Source organism: Syngnathus floridae, chromosome 20 (assembly GCF_059516105.1).
Source record: "Syngnathus floridae isolate MCC-2025c chromosome 20, RoL_Sflo_1.0, whole genome shotgun sequence".
Taxonomy (NCBI): Eukaryota; Metazoa; Chordata; class Actinopteri; order Syngnathiformes; family Syngnathidae; genus Syngnathus; species Syngnathus floridae.
The window spans coordinates 206190-225170 of record NC_142432.1 but is presented as its reverse complement, the minus strand read 5'-3'; the positions used below and the strand labels follow the sequence as shown (position 1 = coordinate 225170).

Sequence of the window (18981 nt, the reverse complement as noted above, 5' to 3'; positions counted from 1 at the left end):
GTGCACAAATTGCAAATAGAATAGCACATATATTAAGATCCACGTCAAGCTTACCAATATGGCGCTGCTACCCAAGAGCGATGGAAATGATATCATTTTTTTTCCAATAAAAATGGGCAACCCAAAGAAAATCACACTTTGCCATATGAAATATTCATTGGATGGGTTTGAATGTGTTGCTAGCAAGCGTCATGAAAACAAATGGAGAAATAATCATGAAACAAAGAGAATAGGAACAACAAACTGTTACAGTTTTACAGATCAATTAAGCAGCAGCAATAAAATGATAGCCTTTAGTCCGATAAAAACATAACAGGAAGAAGAAGAAGAAGAAGAAGAAGAAGAAGAAGAAATCGCCGCCGCCCGCACACGCAACACTTCAATGACGAGCGACGGACGACGGCCTTGATGCCTTTTTACGGGCAGAGCGCCCAGCCGGGGTCAGAGTACGCGCAGATAAGAGGGAAAACACAAGCAGAAAGTCCAACTCTGGCAAAAAGTCAAGATGATATGATTCAACGTAGCCACTGGGCATCACAACACGCACGCACTCACGCACGCATGCACGCGCACACGCCCGACTCAAGAGCCAGCGTTTTCACTGTCACTGGCCGCATTCCTCCCCCCCGACGACTTTTCTCCAAAAGCACCAAAGTCAGAACATTCAACAGGTTTTTGTGTGCTCAGCCTGCAGTCTAGCAAGTGGGTGAGCTTTTATGCACCCCCGTGTCACTTTTCAGGGAGCTGCGCAAGCGGGAGGATTTTTGCAAAAAGGCATCGAATGCTGAATGGGGGATTTTTGGGAAATAACCCTTTGACCTTTTCACCAGCTCCCAAGGCAGGCAAAGAAATAAAAACGAAGCGGATGCCAGCGTGCGCGGTGCATGCCGAACCAGCAGGGCGGCGCTATAGGCTGTGATCCTGAATCAGGCAAAGTCTGGCAATGTCGCAATGACGTGGGGAGTAAAAATGACGTTTTGATCACGTTACGACGTCAAACACCTGCACGTGCTCGGCCGCCTGCCTGTGATCCTCTGGCTTCTGATGTCCTCTGCCTGCCTTTTCTAAACTTCCCTGGCCTGCCCTGCCCTGCCCTGCCCTGCCCTGCCCTGCAGTCGGGAAATCTTTCGAGCTTTTTTTTTTCCTCCCCTTTTCTTTCTTTAGCTTGGAGGCAGGAAAGATAAAGGGTGTGCGTGAGGAGTTTCCCACCTGCAGCAGACGTTCACCTGGTCCGAAACAGGGCAGGCGTTTCTTATCGGCCCGCTCGCTCGCTGCCAGCGACGGGACGTACCCGAGCCCCGAGCCCCGAGCCCCGAGCCCCGAGCCTCGAGCCCCGAGCCCCGAGCCCCGAGCCCCGAGCCCCGAGCCTATTTCCAACGTAACGATCGCAACTCGTGGCCACGTCGTCAATCACATGGAGCAAGTGTCACTGCTCAGCATTCGAGCGACTTTGAAGACGAGATGAAGCGGCCCTCCCTCGTCCTCCTTCCTATTTGCTGCATCTGACCTCTGGCGGATGACGCCAACAAATATGGCGACTTGCCCCGACATGCCCCGTCCGTCCCAGCTAGCGCGCCTCGCGTAGCCGCAATTTCTTGTTTGAATTGTACGAACTTCTCAAAAGGTTGTGTGTTGTTTTGGAGGAAAGCCGCTTTGGGATTAGTGCCGCTTTACAGAGCGCAACGCTGAAGCAAAAACACTCGCAAGACGGCGTGTTACAACTAATTTCGAGTCAACATCCTTTTGACGCGCCGCCGCCGCCACCGCCGCCACGATTGGAAGCCACGAAAAGCAATGTTTTGTTAGGGCGCCCTGGAAGCTTGCAAAGATTGCTCCTGCTTTGTCGCTAAAACATTGTTTGGTAAGCCTCATAATAGTGCAGGTGAGCGGCTAATGTGGCTAGGCATTTGCCTTTTCATATGTGTTGGATTTTTTTATTTGGAAAAAATCAACATCGATTCCAGATCACAAATATGTGGTTGGATTTTGTCCCGCGTGAGCTTGCTACCTAGCACCATTTGACTTGGTCCTTATTTTGAAGAGAACATCCCAGTCATATTTACCCTCCAGTGTAAAAATGATTTCAAGAAATGTCGATAGATCAAACACTCGGTTGTATTCCTGAAGGATTTTGACCATTCATATGGAGCCTAACAAACTACCCAACAAAACGCTGGCTAGCTTGTGAACCGAGAAGCATTTTCAATTGCGTACATTTTGGTGAAAATTCTACTCTTGAATGGTTTTTGTCTCAAGTGAGAGGAGAGTTTTTTGTCAAATGTAACAGGTGTCAGTCATGGGCTGACTCAACGACAGAGTGCACGCTTACACACACACACACACGCACGCACGCACGTACGCACGCGCACGCACGCACACACACACGCACACACACACACACACACACACACACACTCTATAGCCCAACCCCCTGGCCCTCTTTCACCTCAGTTCAAAGTGGCTGTGGCTGTCTAGCCTTGGCGTTTAATGTTTAAGTATTGGGAGCGGCCCCGAGGAGAGCAAATAAAAAGCCTTTGCACATGCCGGATAGCTGTGATTCCAACATTTACTGTATTGTGACATTCCCATTGTGAGCGGCGCACGCACACACACACACACACACACACACACACACGGCTGTGGCGCACGCACACGGCTGTGGCCGCCGCCGCCACCACCGCCGCCGCCGCCGTCCTTTTTGGCTTCAACTCTCCAGGGGCAAAAGAATGTTCGGGCAAGGTGAAAAGCAAAAGTGGCAACTCAAACTCCACGGCAGATGTTAAAAAGAAATCCGTCACGTCATTTGATTTTTCCATTCCAAATGAGTCCAACGTGAAATAGCCACAGCTTTGCTAAATGCTCATTTAGAAAGAGTACAGCTACTGTTTCTACTTGGTGACTTGTCACAACACAAAGAGGAAAGAAAGCCTATTTGCCGCCAAGACAAACAACCCGGAAAGCCTGATACTACTTACATGTTTGTGCGCCATTATTCCCGCACTCCTAATCCGTCTAACAATGTTACAAAACATTCCGACACGAGGAGGCTTTAAGGTGCTAATTGGGAGCAGGAGGAGGTGAAGACGACTCAAGTCATGTCAACAGCGCTACCTTCAAACCTTCAAAGTCCCAAACAAATGATTCCTCAAAATGTCGGCAAGCTCGGCGGGCGGCCTGGCGGCCTGGCGGCCTGGCGGCCTGGCGGCCTGGCGGCCTGGCGGCCTGGCGGCCTGGCGGCCTGGCGGCCTGGCGGCCTGGCGGCCTGGCGGCCTGGCGGCCTGGCGGCCTGGCGGCCTGGCGGCCTGGCGGCCTGGCGGCCTGGCGGCCTGGCGGCCTGGCGGCCTGGCGGCCTGGCGGCCTGGCGGGCATTCACAAGCCAACACTGCTAGCCAATGCTAATGAGTACACATTTAAAAAGCAGCTCCTCTTACCTTTGCGCTTTTGCATTTCCCCGCCCCGCGCTTGCTTGCTTGAAAGAGCCTTGGGATCTTCACCCGAGGGAGCTGATCACGAAACTGCGTGTGGGGGCCATGACAGTGGATAAGTTCCAAGTGCAGAGTTTCTCCAGTTTCCATAACATGCCCTCTTAAATGTTCATTGGTTGACTTCATACTATCCTTGTCAAAAAGTTGGAAAGAGATGCGTCAGAGAAAAGAAGCAAAAGTTGATTAGCCGTCACACGCAACCTGCACACCAATGGTGTCATCATCCGACCTCAATCACTCAACAGGTGTTTGTAGGGAAGCAGCCTACCAAAAAAAGTGGGGCTTGCACCCCAGCCCAGTAGGTGGCAACGATGAGCGCTGGATTTACACCAATGATCCAAATCCAGGAGATAAACCTGTGAAATGTGAGCTAGCACTTTTTGCTTCAAAGGTCAGGCGCGTTTGGATGGAGTCACACGTTACAATAAATAAGGTTGGACTCCAGGCGGCCAGCACTAACGTTCATATCAAGGGCAAGTAGCATTGGGTGGAATCTGGCCACAACACAGACCTCTGCCGCCAAGGCAGAAGGAAAACTCCAATGGATTCATCACATCATGAACATTTGGAAACATCTTTTCATTCCACTAAATTGTCCCCCAGGGCAGCATGACTGCAGCGTCTCCATGGGATGGAGGGGAATCATAAATCCAACAATTCAGCCGCCGCTTGCCAAGCGTGCGCCATCTTTTGGCGGCGGCGGCGGCGGCGGACAACGTGGGCGAGTGGCAGGTTGGTCGGCGAGCCAACGTGGAGGTCGGCCAGGGTGAGCTTTAATGAGACGCAAAGCGCGACCAAAGACTGCCATCCAAATCGAGCACACGCTTCCTGTTGTTATATACGTACGCTTCCTGTTATATACTAGTCCATGATGTTACACACCAACCGTGTGGTGTTGTTGTTGTTGTTGTTGTTGTTGTTGTTGTTGTTGTTGTTGTTTTTTGACACCACCATATTTCATTTGCTTCACATTTGTGGTGGCCAAATGTTGGAAGCAGGGAAGTGATTTGCAAAAAAGACACAACAAGTTGCCCATATGGAATGGTCAGAATGTTAAATAGACAAAATGTATGTCTTAGAAGAAAGCAAAAGAAACACTCATTATTGCAGCAGGCCACAGGAGAGCAACAGAAGCAAGCAAAGAACTGACAAGACAACGTGGTCCACCCGCCAAATAGGATTAACATGTTTGTGCTCTACAAAAAATATTTTTTTTAATTTTTTTTTTTATCTTTACGCAATGGAATGAGTGGCTTTTAGGAGTTCTAACAATGACAGGAAGAATCACGAGCTAGTATGCATAGCCAAGCTGGTAAGTATTGGCTTACATTAAGTGAAGAGCCTTAATTGGATGGGGTTTTACAATAAAAAAAAAAGTCTTTTTTTATCATTATGGATTTTCTTTGAATCCGCTTTGAAATAATTGGATGATGATGACAACGAATGGTGTAGACCACAAGTCGAATTCAGAGCAAATTCATCAAGTAATGGGGATTGAGAGTCTTGGTTGCTTTCTTTGGGTGGCTTTGACGCGCGTACGTGCGCAACGAGGGCGCGCGCAGCTTTGGAGTCGTCCCGTTCTGCCACTTTTGCAACATTTGGAACATTTTGGGCTTTCCAAAAAGAGCCGTGCGTGAAGGTTCACGGGGGTAGAGCGGCAAAATGGCGCTTTTTTATAATTGCTGTTTTCCCATGGAGGAGCCCCTCCCTCCCTCCCTCTCTCCCTCCCTATCCCTCCCTCCCTCCCTCGCTCCCTCCCAGCGACGCAACACGCAGGTGGAAGGAAGGAATCTTTGCTTTTTGTGAGTGGGTTGGTGTGGGCTAACATGCAGAGGGCGAGCCAATCAAGTCCCTCCCTCCCTTGCTATAGATCGCTGCTATAATACAAAGCAGTAAAAAGCGGGTCGCCTCACACAAGCGGCTGCAGCTCGACTTGAACATCCGACGGGTTTGGTTTTTTTTTCCTCCTTATGATTACATTTGGTTTCAGCTAGCTCCTTTAGAAGAGCAAAGAAGAAGAAGAGGGCAAAAAAAAAAAGCCTCCTTGGATGTTCTTCCCCTTCCCGTGCCATTCATTTCCGCACCTGCTGCCGTAGAAGAGAACCGGAGGGGGGCGAGCGACAAGGGCACCGAGAGAGCCGGCAAAGGCGCACCGAGTGGCGGCCGGCCACCTCCTGAAGGACACACACGCACACACGCACACACACGCACGCACACACACACACACACACACACACACACACACACACACACACCCTCTCCCTCCTCCTCCCTTCCCCCCCCTCCCACCCCCCCACCCTGTTCATCAACATGCTGCTGTGGATCAGAATAGTCCTGGTCGCCGTCGTCTGCTCGTCCTTGGCCGTGTCACCCGGTATGGGATGCGGACCGGGCCGGGGCTACGGCCGCAGGAGGCACCCCAAGAAGCTGACACCTCTCGCCTACAAGCAGTTCATCCCCAACGTGGCCGAGAAGACCCTGGGGGCGAGCGGCCGCTACGAGGGCAAAATCACACGCAACTCGGAGCGATTCAAAGAGCTCACGCCCAACTACAACACGGACATCATCTTCAAGGATGAGGAGAACACCGGCGCCGACCGGCTCATGACTCAGGTAAGGTGGGTGCACGCACGCGCGCGCGCCCGTCCGCGCGCACGCTGCAGCGCTGCCCGGCGCGGTGCGGCGCGGCGCGGCGCGGCGCGACGCGGGGCGGCATGGCGCGGCGCGGCGCCACCGAGCCGCCTTTTTTCTCCACTCCGTGAACGCACCATCCCCTGTCAGCCCGATTGCGCACCTCCAAAGTGAAGTCTTTTTAGCCCCCTGGTGAACTCTACGCATTATCCACGGCTCTGCGCAGCCGAAACCGACCCCGCACTTTTTATTTATTTATATCATATCTCATTTTATTCCCCATATTATAAATAAATATATATATATATATATATAGAGAGAGAGAGAGAGAGAGAGAGAGAGAGAGAGAGAGAGAGAGAGAGAGAGAGAGAGAGAGAGAGAGAGAGAGAGAGAGAGAGAGAGAGAGAGAGAGAGAGAGAGAGATGAAAAAAAAAGTATCAACGCGGCAGCGCGCATGCGGACAGTCAGGGACGCTCGGCCTTCATGCTTGGTGACAGTGGACTTAAAATATTCATGCACAAGCCTTGTTCCTCGTATCTATATTTGTATCCTCCTCCAGCTGCTCCCTATTAAAATAAAAGCAAGGTGGGCATAATTTGGAGTCAAATTGGCTTGAATTGCGCGGGGATTTAGACTAAAGGTGGCTTTTTTTTTTTTTTTTTCTTTTGCGTCATTCGAATGCGTGGGGGTGGGCGGTTCTCGGGTCCGGGTCACCATGCATCAAGACGCAAATTGATAGAGAAGGACATTTTTTGGGGACGTGTTTTTTCCTGCTGGTGAATTATTTACAAGGTCGATTTGGCTCGTCGTGGTCCTGATGGGGATGCTGATGGTCCTGATGAGGGCCACACGCGAGCTAAGGAGTCGAGATGAAATATTCACCGTGCGTGCGTGCGTGCGTGCGTGCGTGCGTGCGCTCGCTCGCTCGCTCGGTCGCTCGTTCTCGTCGTAGTCCCGCGATCCTACCCCCCCATCATCGCATCTCCTCTCGGCGCAGGAGCCGTGCACGCACGCACGCACGCACGCACGCACGCATCCCGGGGACGGACGCCAAATTGTGGCCCACAATCTGAGTGTCTGTGATCATTGATGAGAAGAGCACAACTCCACGCTGGGCGTATTTCACGGTTGCGATATCTGTTGCTTTTGCGTGTTCTCGCGCTTTTTGCAGTGGAAAGCCACTAAAGCCGCGAGTGGGCCTCTCCGCTAAATAGTTCCAGTCAAGAGCAAAAAGGAGCTACTTTGTTTGTCCGCGGCATAAGCGCGGTCACATGGGGATTATTAAGGCTACAGTGGCGGTGTTGCGCGGCTTTACGCACGGAGTGGGACGTTTGCGCATGCACGGGAATTTACGCATGAACGTAGGAGAGTTTATATGGAAGAATAAATGCATTTTGTGTTCGCGGACGGACGCGAGCCGAACGGTCAGCGTAAGCTTCCTGAACTGAGCGCACGAAATGAAGTCATTAGTCGCTTCCTTTCAGCCTACAAGTGTTCGTCGTACGGATGGAGTTTGCGGTCTTGTTTCATGATCAAGTCGAGCTTCATTGACAGGAGCTAATTAAGCGTGGCATCATCTCCCCCGGGTTGTCAAAACGGCTGTTTGCGCTGACAGGTAGCTGAGAAGCGTTTCCTCCGACCAAATCATTTGTCAAGCAGATTAAGAGCTTGGCTGTTGGACAACTTTAACCCCCTCCTTTCCCAAGCACAAAGTCCGGCGGCGGGTCACGGTGGCTGAGCAGAATTTGCCTTGATTTGCGGCACACGACCTGATGAATTAATAAATAGGGGCCCTTTACGGCTCACTTAGAAGGTGTCTTTCCCCCCCTTCTGCGTTTACATATATGCAGCGCATTCTACAAGTGTGGTAAAGGTGATAGATGCGTGCGGACTGGTGGAGAAAAAGGGACCTTGTGGACATTTCACAAGTCTGTCAGTCAGCAGGCGGCTTAAGGAGGCGCGTCACCCCCCCCCCCCCCCCCCCCCCGACTTTGCCGGACCAGAAGAATAAAAGTGGTCCCTGAAAAGCCTCTTTGTGATGTTTTTATTGGACATATCGCCCGACTATGCAAAAACAAAAAACAAAAAGAGTTGTCTTGGCGAAGGAGAAGCATCCTCGCTTTGATTTATTCGTTATAAATTGATTCCAAACTATCACTTGCTGCCCTTATAAAACTAGCCGTGCTGCGTTCAGTGGCACATAAACATGGAAATAGAGAAGAGAAAAGGGGGGTGGGGGGGTGCTCGCACCTTCTCATGCAGACCGATATGTTATAGAGCAGTGAAGCGAATGTGGGCTCTTATCAATATTTCATCGTGGGCTTCCCCCCCCCCCCCCCTTTATCCGAGATGTGCCCTCTGACGCCGCTGCTCCGTGCCGAGAAATGAAAATGCAAGCTCACATTTAAACATCACACCAGCAGCTCCATCCATGCAGACAGAGAAGGAAAGGAGCATCTTTTGGATACCATTCTCGAGTTTCAAACTGTACAACCTTCATTTTCCAGTCCAAATTGTTACAGGCATGTTGCTAATCTCTAGACAAGGCTACCAACAGCCCCTTTTCTGTCAGGACATTCCCAAGCTGCAAACCCCAAAGAGGCTAGCTAGCTACGGTATGATAGACTAGGGTACAGCAGGTGGGTGCCTATTTGGGCTCCTCCAGATGCTGACATTTGATCCAATGCGACACGTACGCCGAAGGTTCGGGTTAAGAAAGACAACTCAGCCATCCTTTGTCTCGTTCGTCCTCAGCGGTGCAAAGACAAGCTGAACTCGCTGGCCATCTCAGTGATGAACCAGTGGCCCGGCGTCAAGCTGCGGGTCACCGAGGGCTGGGACGAGGACGGCCACCATTTCGAGGAGTCCCTCCACTACGAGGGCCGGGCGGTGGACATCACAACGTCGGACCGGGACAAGAGCAAGTACGGCACGCTGTCCAGGCTGGCGGTGGAGGCCGGCTTCGACTGGGTCTACTACGAATCCAAAGCCCACATTCACTGCTCGGTCAAAGCAGGTACGTCGCACGCCTTTGAAATCAGACCAAACCGTTATCGGCGTTATTATTAGGAGCACGGAGTTTCACACTGCGCTTGCGGTCAAAAAAGAAAATGGCCAATACTCTGTTGCTGCTTCTTTCAATGTCTTAAGTCTTGAACTGACCTGCCTGATGGATCCCCTATTAATCATTCAGAGCACACTCTGTGAGATAGATCATGGTGTGGGCGGGGCCCCAACGTGTCATTTGGGGGTCAGGCCACTTGCAACACATCCAACAATGTCCAATCGCTTGGGCCAAATCTGGTTTGCGGCTTGTCACCTTATTTCATGTCTGGCAATCTCCAGAGGAGATTAAAAGGCCCCCAAATTCTGAGCACAACTCCAGACCCCCCCCCCACTTTCCCTCCTCCTAGAAACTGGTATGTGAAGAGCTCCCACCAAGGCCAAAATTATTGTCATCAAGACGAGTCACAAAGCAGCCGCGCGGGCAGGGGGACATGGGCGCGAGCATTTAAGGAGTCCGGGGGCCCTCATTTAAATTCAAATCTACAAGTGGGGAGCCTCGCAGGGTAAATAGTCAGTGGTGAGTCGCCTGTTTGTGTGAATTGTCACATAGAGGTCCCTGCACCTGAGCAAATATAGAAGGGGAGGGGGCGGGGGGGAAAAAGCTGATTTTGAATGACAATGGCTGCTCTTTATTGGTTTTTTTTTTTTTTTTTAATTAAGAATAGATGAGCCTGGGCTTTTGGGGGCTCAGACTGTGTGGAGCGGGCCAATACGCATCCTGCACGGAGGGAATGCTCTTTTTTTTTTCCAACTTTCTCCAGGAACTTGTGTGCACAAACCTTGTGTGTCTGCTTCAAGGGACAAAATGTCCAAATTGAAGTTGAATTGAGCAGAGCTGATTTTCAGGAGGTCCATGAGAGCCGCTTAACGGGAATCCAAACCAGGTCCATGGCGTCTCAAGATTTACCGTTGAGGCTATTTTCTTGCTAACCAAAACAGCAGTACCGACTCCGCAAAGCGGAGCGCGCCATGCTGTCAATGAGCTCTTCCACCCCCGCCCGCCCTACCCCGGGCTACATTCTGCTTTCACTTGATCAATAAATCATGTGGTTTCCAAAGTGCTCCCTCCGTCCATCTGCAGTTGAGTAAATGTAGCAAATACGGTCAAAGTCATATCCAACGAACGAACGAACGAACGAACGAACGGTGTGCACGTTGACAGAAAACTCCGTGGCGGCCAAGTCCGGAGGCTGCTTCCCGGCTACCTCCACGGTGAGCCTCCAGGACGGCTCCACCAAGCCGGTCAAGGACCTCCAGAGCGGGGACAAGGTCCTGGCGGCGGACGCCAGCGGCAAGCTCCTCTTCACGGACTTCCTCACGTTCATCGACCGAGACTCGAGCACGCGGCGACTCTTCCACGTGGTGGAGACCGACGCCGGCCACCGGATCACGCTGACCGCCGCGCATCTCCTCTTCGTGGTCGACAACTCCACACGCGGAGCTTCGGCGGTGTTCGCCAGCCAGGTGCGGCCGGGCCAGGAGGTGCTGGTGCCGGACGGCGCGCGGCTCCGACCGGCAACCGTGGCGCGAATTTCCACCGAGGTACACGTCGGCTCTTACGCGCCGCTGACCGCGCAGGGCACGCTGGTGGTGGACCGGGTGCTCGCTTCCTGCTACGCCGTGGTGAACAGCCACGAACTGGCGCACTGGGCCCTGGCGCCGCTCCGGCTCACCCATTGGCTGTCATCGGTGCTCTCCTGCGCGCAGGCCCCGAACACTACGCACGACGACGGCGTGCACTGGTACTCCAAAGTGCTCTATCACTTGGGAACGTGGCTCTTGGACCCCCGCGCCTTGCATCCGCTCGGCGGCGGCGGCGGCGGCGGCGTGTCCAGCTGAAAGCAGACTTTTCCACACATAAAAACATAAATACAAGTCAAAATAAACGTAGGACTCTTCAGTAGATGAAATAATGATTAAAAGAGAAGAAAAAAAAAACCTGCGACAAAGGCCCCATGCAGTTGGAGTTGATGATGGGATATTTATTATTATTGTTTCTGTGACTTTTCTATATGATGACGACGACGACGCGCCCCCCCTTTCAATGAACGAACGGAGCCTTAAAAAGAAAGAGAGAGAGACAGAGAGAGAGAAGAAAGTTTGAATAATTTATTCTCACATGAACTGATGGCTGCGGTGAAAAGTGCATAATCTATTTTTGTAAGTGTCCAATGCAAAACCAACAAACGAGAAAAAAAGAGAGAGTCAATAATAGCAGAGAGAAAGAAGATGAAGCTAACTCTTGACAGGTTGTAATGTTCATATATATATATATATATATATATATATATATATATATATATATAATATGTGTGTGTGTATGTGTGTGTGTGTGTGTGTGTGTGTGTGTGTGTGTGTGTGTGTGTGTATGTGTTTGCGTGTGCCACTGACTGTTATATTTTGGGGGAAGAACAAACTTGCTGGGGTTCCATAAATTATATTTTTATACACAGAATTGTAAATTAGATTTTGACAGATCGCTACCGAATTTGAAATAGTGTAAAGATATGAGAATATATTTTAATTTAAATACAGTAGTATTGGGGAAGTGTTGGAAGACTGAGAAAAAAAAAAAAACTTTTGGGGGGGTTGTCAGAGAGGGACAGATATTCTGCCTCATGTCTGCATTCTTTATTTTGTGTTGCAACCATTTTTGTTTTTATTCTTATGTTCATTTTCCTTGTTGAAAAAAAAACATTAAATGCAGATTCTGACAATTCGGTAACAGTTACAAGTCGTACTGTTTCATTAAATAAATTCATAAGTAACTCATGTACATGTACTAAAATGTAGTTTTATTTTTTTCCACCATATTTTCAATAGTGATCATAGGGAAATAGTTTTCTACCGATAGTGTGTCTGTCTGTGTGTACATATATATATATATATATATATATATATACATATATATATATATATATATATATATATATATATATATATATATATATATATATATATATATATATATATATATATACACATATATATATATATATATGTATATATATATATATATACATATATATATATATACATATATATATATATACATATATATATATATATATATATATATATATATATATATATATATATATATATATGTATATATATGTATATATATGTATATATATGTATATATACACACACACACAGCGCATACAACTTTGATGACGGCAATGTGTTGAGAACAAATATCTAGAGTTTATTATTTATATGTTTATTACAAAGCGATGATAAAGAAAACGTGTGCAAACTTGGGGGTTGTTACATGTCTCTGTTTGAATGGACGTCGGAACGGTGGTCTTATTCGTTAAAAGCAAACGGTTAAAAAAATAGAAGAGTGCGAGAAAGGGCAAATAAATAAGTAAATAAATAAATAAATGAAAGAAGCCAACAACAACAACAACAACAACGTGTGGCTTCCAAAAATGGACATATTGCACTTGGAGAAACCTTTCGCGTGCTTGTGAAATGTGGAGCGCTCTCGTCAAATGTGACGAGTTTTGCCCTCTGCAAATAACCTCCATCCCTCCATCCCTCCGCCCATCCCTCCCGGCACACACAAAGCGTGTTTGTTCGATCCGTTGGAACGCTTTACGGGCTCTTTGAAACCAACGTGACGACCTCAAACGTCACCAGCTCGGCTGCAAAGTAGATTCAAGAGCGTAGATTAAAACGCCATACGGCGCGTTGAGGAGCGTATGGCGTGAAAAGTTTGCCAAAAGCGACATCATGTGGAAAATAACGGTAGTGCAACGTGGAAAAAAAAATCATTTTATAAAAGGATAACAACAAACCAAGTGACGCTGTGTACATTTGCGCTCTAAATTTCAAAAGCAATATCTTTGCTCGATTTCGTGACATTCAGACGACTCTTTTGAGTGACATTATAACTCCGCTTTAAAAGTAATGTAAGGAGCATTCCTAAAATGATTAAAGACAAGCCTTCAACCAAGAAGTGTTGCAACACGAGCAGGAATTCCACATCCTGCTCTAAGTTGGCCCACATTGTGTGTACTTGTTGGTATTGTCAGGTGGAATTTTCTTTGGGTGGGGGCGAGCGAGGTGGTCCGTCTCAAGCGCCGAGTGTGACCCCGGCCGGCCGGGGTCCCTGCATGCGGATACAAAAGCGTACGCGCACGAGAGGCGGCATTCCTGGGCGCAGGTAAACACAGCCTGCCTCCCTCCCTCCCGACCTCCCTCCCTCCCTCCCGTCTAATCCCTCCAGGGGCCCTGGAGTCTGCCTCGCAGCTCAACGAGAAATTGAGAGCCACAGACTGTCACAAATGTTGACTTTTGCAAACGCAGAGCGTCTGCAAGTGACACAAAAGAGCTCCTTTGCGCTTTGTCCTCCCTCCCTCCCTCCCTCCCTCCCTCCCTCCCTCCCTCCCATATACCGAGCTAGGGGTCGGTCGGATGAGACAGAGCTGTTTTTGGAGGAAAGACATTGTGCAGAAAACGACAATGCTGCACGTTTCTTCTTGTGTCTTTTATCTCGTGTTGCAGCAGCCTAACCCTTACAATTGATAATAAAGCAAATCAATGATAAAGTGCATGCTTGAAATTCCTTAGATACAGCAGCAGCGGCGGCGACACAACCAGTCAACTTGATAACAAGTCATTTTGAATAGATTTAGGAATGAAGCATCTCTGATTAAAATGGACTGTTGAGCAAGAAAAATGTCGATGATGCTACTTTGTTACCATTTACTGTGTGAGAAAAGACAAAAAAGTAGAAAAACCAATGCGTCCATTGAGCACACAGTACACGTCCGCGTGATTAATAAACCTCATGATTGCAAATGTTCATGTGTCAAAGCCTTTTAATTCTTTTGCTTACACTTTGTGATCTCAAACTGAACATCTGCACGTCTCGTTTTAAAAATAGACATCTTTGGTTACATCCAAATCAAAAAAATTCAAAAATGGGTACATTGGAGTTGATGTTTTGCATGTCAAAGCATCACAGTTTGAACATACACGGCAAGCCGCTTTGGCAACGGGATGCTTCAGAGTTGGTTTTGCACAAAGTGAGGTGTGTGTTATGGTTCACAAAAAAGAAGAGGAAAAAAATCCAACCACCCTAACGCCGAATGTCAAAAAGTGCGTGCGTGCGTGCGTCAAGCGCTCGCTCAGTGGCTTGCTCCAAATCCAGTGTGGCGATCTGGGGCGGGCCCGCCGCCACCCTGCTCAATACAAGTCTTTCATGAACAAGGACAACGGCGAGCGAGGAAAAGCGAGCGAGCGAGCGAGGGAAGGAAGAAAGAAGCCAAGGAAGGAGTGAAAGATTAAAAGTGCACTGTCGATTCACACCAGGTGCTGGCTGGCTGGTTGGCCGGCCGGCCGGCTGGCTGGCTGGCTGGCTGGCGAAGCTTTGCTGTCTGTCAATTGAGTGGCTAAAGTGCAAGTGGCTGAGGGAAAAGGTCACATTATTGGAGGACGAGGAAACGGCGACACCTGTGGCCACAGGCCGTAAGTGAAGAAGGGTTAGGGGGAAAAAATGCAAGAGAAAAACACATCTTATGCTTCTATTTGATTGCCAATAATGAAGCTGCCTTCAACATCACTTTGGATTTTTGCTTGTCAACATTTCATGCATGCCATCACATCAAAAAGAGATCATGAGAAAAGATGCAGAATGATGTGGCTATTAATTGGAAAACTATCCCGTTATCTGCTTTTCGTTTTGTATATTACTCCAAGATGCCACTAAGTTTAGCCTGGGTTGTTGGGAGTGAGAGAGTGGCTGCTGTAGGCCCAAGAAAGGCAGCATGTCAAATCATTTGGAAGCAATTTCAAATGGAATTTTCTATCATGCATATTTGATTTGCATTGGCATTTTTCAAACCAGATCAAAGCTATTTATTTTGAATGTTGCGTTTGATATTGTTTTGGCATTTGTGGCACACTTAGTTTTAATAATGAAGACAATTCCAACCAATTTCAGCGGGGCGTCAATGACTCATCGTAAATTTAGAATACGACCAAGCAAATGTTTTAACATTTGTCTCCTTTTAACAAACACTACGTCCGATAGTTTTAGTGCATCTTAAAGCAACTTTTAATATGACTACAAATGTTGAAAAAAGTTCAAATGTGTTACTAGCAGAATTGACCCATAGTTTAAATCATTGCTAAAACATTTAAATGAGGCATTTCATCACTACCGTAACTCCTCATATAGTGGCTTGGGGGGTTTATTGACATCACTAATTCATCCAAGAGACTCATCATGTTTCAAAAAGTGTTGCTCTTCTGATGAGCAACAGATTGAAAAATGCAAATAGCTTTCAGTTACTCCCCACATGTCAAAAAAGGGAGACCTTTGCGGGGGTGGGGCACTATTTGAGGAAATACGGTATCTCAAAGACCAGCAGCCTGCGGATCTGTGCGGGATAGCCACCTAAAGAAATAAAATATGGATTAATAGTTCAGCAACATTTCAGATCATCAAATGGCCCTGCGAAAACAAAAAGTTAAAGCACATTGAATAAACTTCCAAGCGTTAACGGTGCGTGCAACTTTTGAATCATTCCGTTTCAAAAACCTTACGAGGTAGCATTTTTCTGCTCATGTGGAACATCTTCCAAAAAAATAAAACATTTAAAAAGTGCATTGTGTGTATATAAAAAAACAAACAAATACAATAACACCCTCAATAAACAAGGTGCAAATAGATTCAATGTGAATCTGAGCTTCTGACTTATTCTTAAGTATTACGACTGGCATGGTCAGTACTTGATCATAAAAAAGAAAAATCCACTGGATTTAGCACAAACACTCAACAGAAGAACAAAAGGGGGGGGGGGGAGAGAACCTTTGGAATGTCACTTCAACCCAAAACAAACGCAATAGAAAGGATAAAAAAACTAAGGCTTCCGTTCATGACAACAAATGTACAACAGACAAGTCAAGTTTTGCATGCACAATCCACAAATCAATTGTGCTCATCGTACCCTTGGCTACGCTACACTTGGGTTAAGGCTCTTCGGTGTGTGTGTGTGTGTGTGTGTGTGTGTGCGTGTGTGCGGTTTTTGTAACTGAGGGGAAATACCACTAAATTGTTCAAGCCAATTGATTCTTCACGTCGGTTCACACAGGCACAGGCAAAGTGCCTTGACATACACACCTAGCTAGCAAGAGGGACCAGCACGTTGCCACACCCAATCCAGATTGGCCAAGATTTATGTTTAGCTCGTAAAGAACTCAAGCCTTCCCACAGCACAGGACAATCATTTGGAGAGGGCGGGCAGGCGGCTGACAAAGGAGAGCCAATGCCCAAATCTGGCCCAATTGTTGCGACGTGGGCATCCCTGGGTAGCGATATTTGTTTCATTCACGGACGGGGAAGCCCGTTTGGTTCCTGCGTGAAACGTACAAATGAACTGCCTGCCTGTGCCTGCCGACGTTAGCGCATTTCTGAGCTGAGCGCTCTTGCTCGTATTTCAGTTTGCAACATTCAGTGGCACTTCCCTTCCAATTTGTGAGGTAGTATTTGGCAAACAGTCCCAGAGTTAGGCACGCACGGGAGGGAACACAAATATATAACAAGCAGGTACCTGCTCAAAGGCAGGACAAACATGGACGTCACACAGGCTAAAGTTGAAGCGGCTTCACATACCCGCTCGCTCACGGTTATATTGGCCATCTTTTTTATTTTTTAACCCTCAAGCAATCCTTTTTTGCTTTACCCCCCTCCCCCCACTCACCAACACAAATGCGCTTATCATTTGACGTTCAGACACAAACTCAGAGTAAAAGCTATTTACAACGCCTGGACATTTGACCTAAAAAGGCCTTCAACCGCCAACGCTCCGCTCCGCCCAGTATGTCATTCGTCTTTCTACACGGGTAATGGCTGCCCCCTCGAAGCGAGTGACACTTTTGGAAAGTCTACAAAACGAAACAAAACTGAGGTTGAATGGTACTTAAGTACGCATTTGCGAGACCCCTGAAATCATTACAGGTCGGTTAAAAACTGCTGATAGCAGGTGACAGGTCGCTAGTCTGAGCCTTAAATGAAGGAAAATGTTAAAAAGTGCCTTCATCGATTCGTCCATTTAACTTTCAACTGACGACTGGGGCAAAGACAGGGGTTGGTTCAACACATTTGGACAAAAAACAGCAACCAATTAAAAAGTACCAATTCATGACGCTTACTTTCTGTGCAACTAAAATTGACATAGCAAGCGGTGCTCGCTCACTCGCTCGCTCACACTCTTTGTGTGGAAAGTCAGTTAAAACGGAATCAAAGTGAACAGCGCCGCATGTTGGCCGCAATTTCAAGGGCCACGAGAACAGACACTGAGCCAGCCATTCGCTTCAAATAAGTGATGCCATGCCATGCAATGCAATGCGATGCAACCCGATGCGATGCAATGCTGCCACCTAGAGCGGAGACCACGCTACTGCAACCTCAGCCGGGACAACCAAATCAGCAGCGAGCTCTCTTCCTAAATGTCAACTTCATGTCATAACCTAATGGTCACGTTCGGGTAGGGGGGGGCAACCATTATCCAGTCTTAGTGTCCACGTGCACCATACAACACAAACTTTTATCTTGGGCGTCATTCCTCTACTTTATGAAAATGGCTAATCAAGCATGCGGTGTAGTGTTGGATTGTTCCAAGTTCCAAGGACGACACCTGCGTGCAAACGAGACGGCTAGCCGACTGACCGCCAAAACGGCAGCGTATCGTACGACGAGGGGGTTCGGGGGGGGCACACGGAGTGGGGTGTGGGCGGGTAGAACGTTGACGTCCCTTGACTTTGCGGCGGCAGCGGCGCACTTCCCTCATCCGTCAATCAGCTGCACGTCAATGTGGGACAAATCAATCATGTGCCTGTGTGGCGAGCGTAACAATGGTGTTTAGGGGCTTTCGACAAAATAAATTGCACGGCGACATATAAACATATGGCGGGCGGCGAGCTGAACCTCCACAGTCAAACACGGAGTCACGCAAGAATGACTCAAGTGGCAAAGTTAGTCGATTCCGAATAAAAGTCACGAGCACAGGCACAATTTGATGACTCCGTTATTATCAATGAAAAAAAGGTACAATACAGTCAAGGCAAGGTTCTCTGATCATTTGGCCAAACTGCGACTGCGGAGGTTCCTCTCGACTAATATGAAAGGAAGAAAGCAAATTACCTATGGAAGCTCATTTGAAAACTTGCGGCGTGTTGGGGACTTGAAAAGACGGCAATTGCTTTCCTTTGCTGAGGTATCATTCGGAACATCTGCCATAGATAGATAGATACAGTGACAAACAGTTAGGGGCGGGGATGAAGATTCACTTCACTCACGCAAGAGGGCAAAAAGAGGGCAAAATGACGTGAACGCGTGCGTGTGTCCCCCCCTACCTCCCTCCCTCCCTCCCTCCCTACGTGAAGGGGGGGAAATTCCTCGCTGGATGTATGTAGAGCTACTAAATGAGCAACAGGGGGCACTGTGAGACCGCGCAGGAAAACGTCATTACTGAACGATTGAAGGTTGCTTTGGTTGTTATCGAAGCAGAAAGAATGAGGCTTCAGAGCATAAAAGGACCTCTTCTATTTTCATCCGACATAACAAACGCAGTATCCACATCATCTCCAAACACTTACCTCGATCGGACCGATGGATCTTAAAAGGCTCTGCAGCTGCACGTCGGTAGTGGACGACGACAGGCCCTCGATGGTGACGGTGCGCCGTAGACTCTCGCCGACCCTCTGGCCTTGTCGGGCAGCCGCGGGACCTCCTCGACCCGCGGGGGCGCCTCCTCTTCCCCGGCCCGACACCACCACCTGCGAC

At 48.3% G+C, this 18981-nt stretch overlaps 3 protein-coding genes across 7 annotated transcripts in view; 1 reads left to right on the top strand and 2 right to left on the bottom strand.

The window, feature by feature from the left end:
• rnf32 (ring finger protein 32) overlaps positions 1–3750 on the bottom strand; it is a 39240-nt gene extending 35490 nt beyond the window's left edge. Inside the window, exon 1 of one of the 2 annotated variants that reach the window (XM_088362964.1) lies at positions 3432–3750. In XM_088362964.1, coding sequence (XP_088219090.1) covers positions 3432–3611 — 180 coding nt within the window. In that variant the 5' untranslated portion in view covers positions 3612–3750. The remainder of the gene's footprint in view (positions 1–3431) is intronic. The other variant, XM_088362962.1, reaches the window with a different exon arrangement.
• Positions 3751–5363: 1613 nt separating this feature from the next.
• Positions 5364–11954, top strand: shha (sonic hedgehog signaling molecule a). Its single transcript, XM_088362972.1, has 3 exons — positions 5364–6098; positions 8871–9132; positions 10345–11954. Exons 1-3 carry the CDS (start codon positions 5796–5798, stop codon positions 11019–11021), a joined length of 1242 nt encoding a protein of 413 aa, XP_088219098.1. The 5' UTR covers positions 5364–5795; the 3' UTR covers positions 11022–11954.
• A 2039-nt stretch (positions 11955–13993) lies between these two features.
• Positions 13994–18981, bottom strand: part of rbm33a (RNA binding motif protein 33a) — an 18621-nt gene continuing 13633 nt past the window's right edge. For all 4 annotated transcript variants that reach the window (XM_088362882.1, XM_088362883.1, XM_088362884.1 and 1 more), the window contains exons 17-19: positions 18795–18974; positions 18340–18428; positions 13994–18031 (exon numbers count right to left, since the gene is read on the bottom strand). In XM_088362882.1, the coding sequence (XP_088219008.1) occupies positions 17983–18031; positions 18340–18428; positions 18795–18974 (318 nt within the window). In that variant the 3' untranslated portion in view covers positions 13994–17982. The remainder of the gene's footprint in view (positions 18032–18339; positions 18429–18794; positions 18975–18981) is intronic.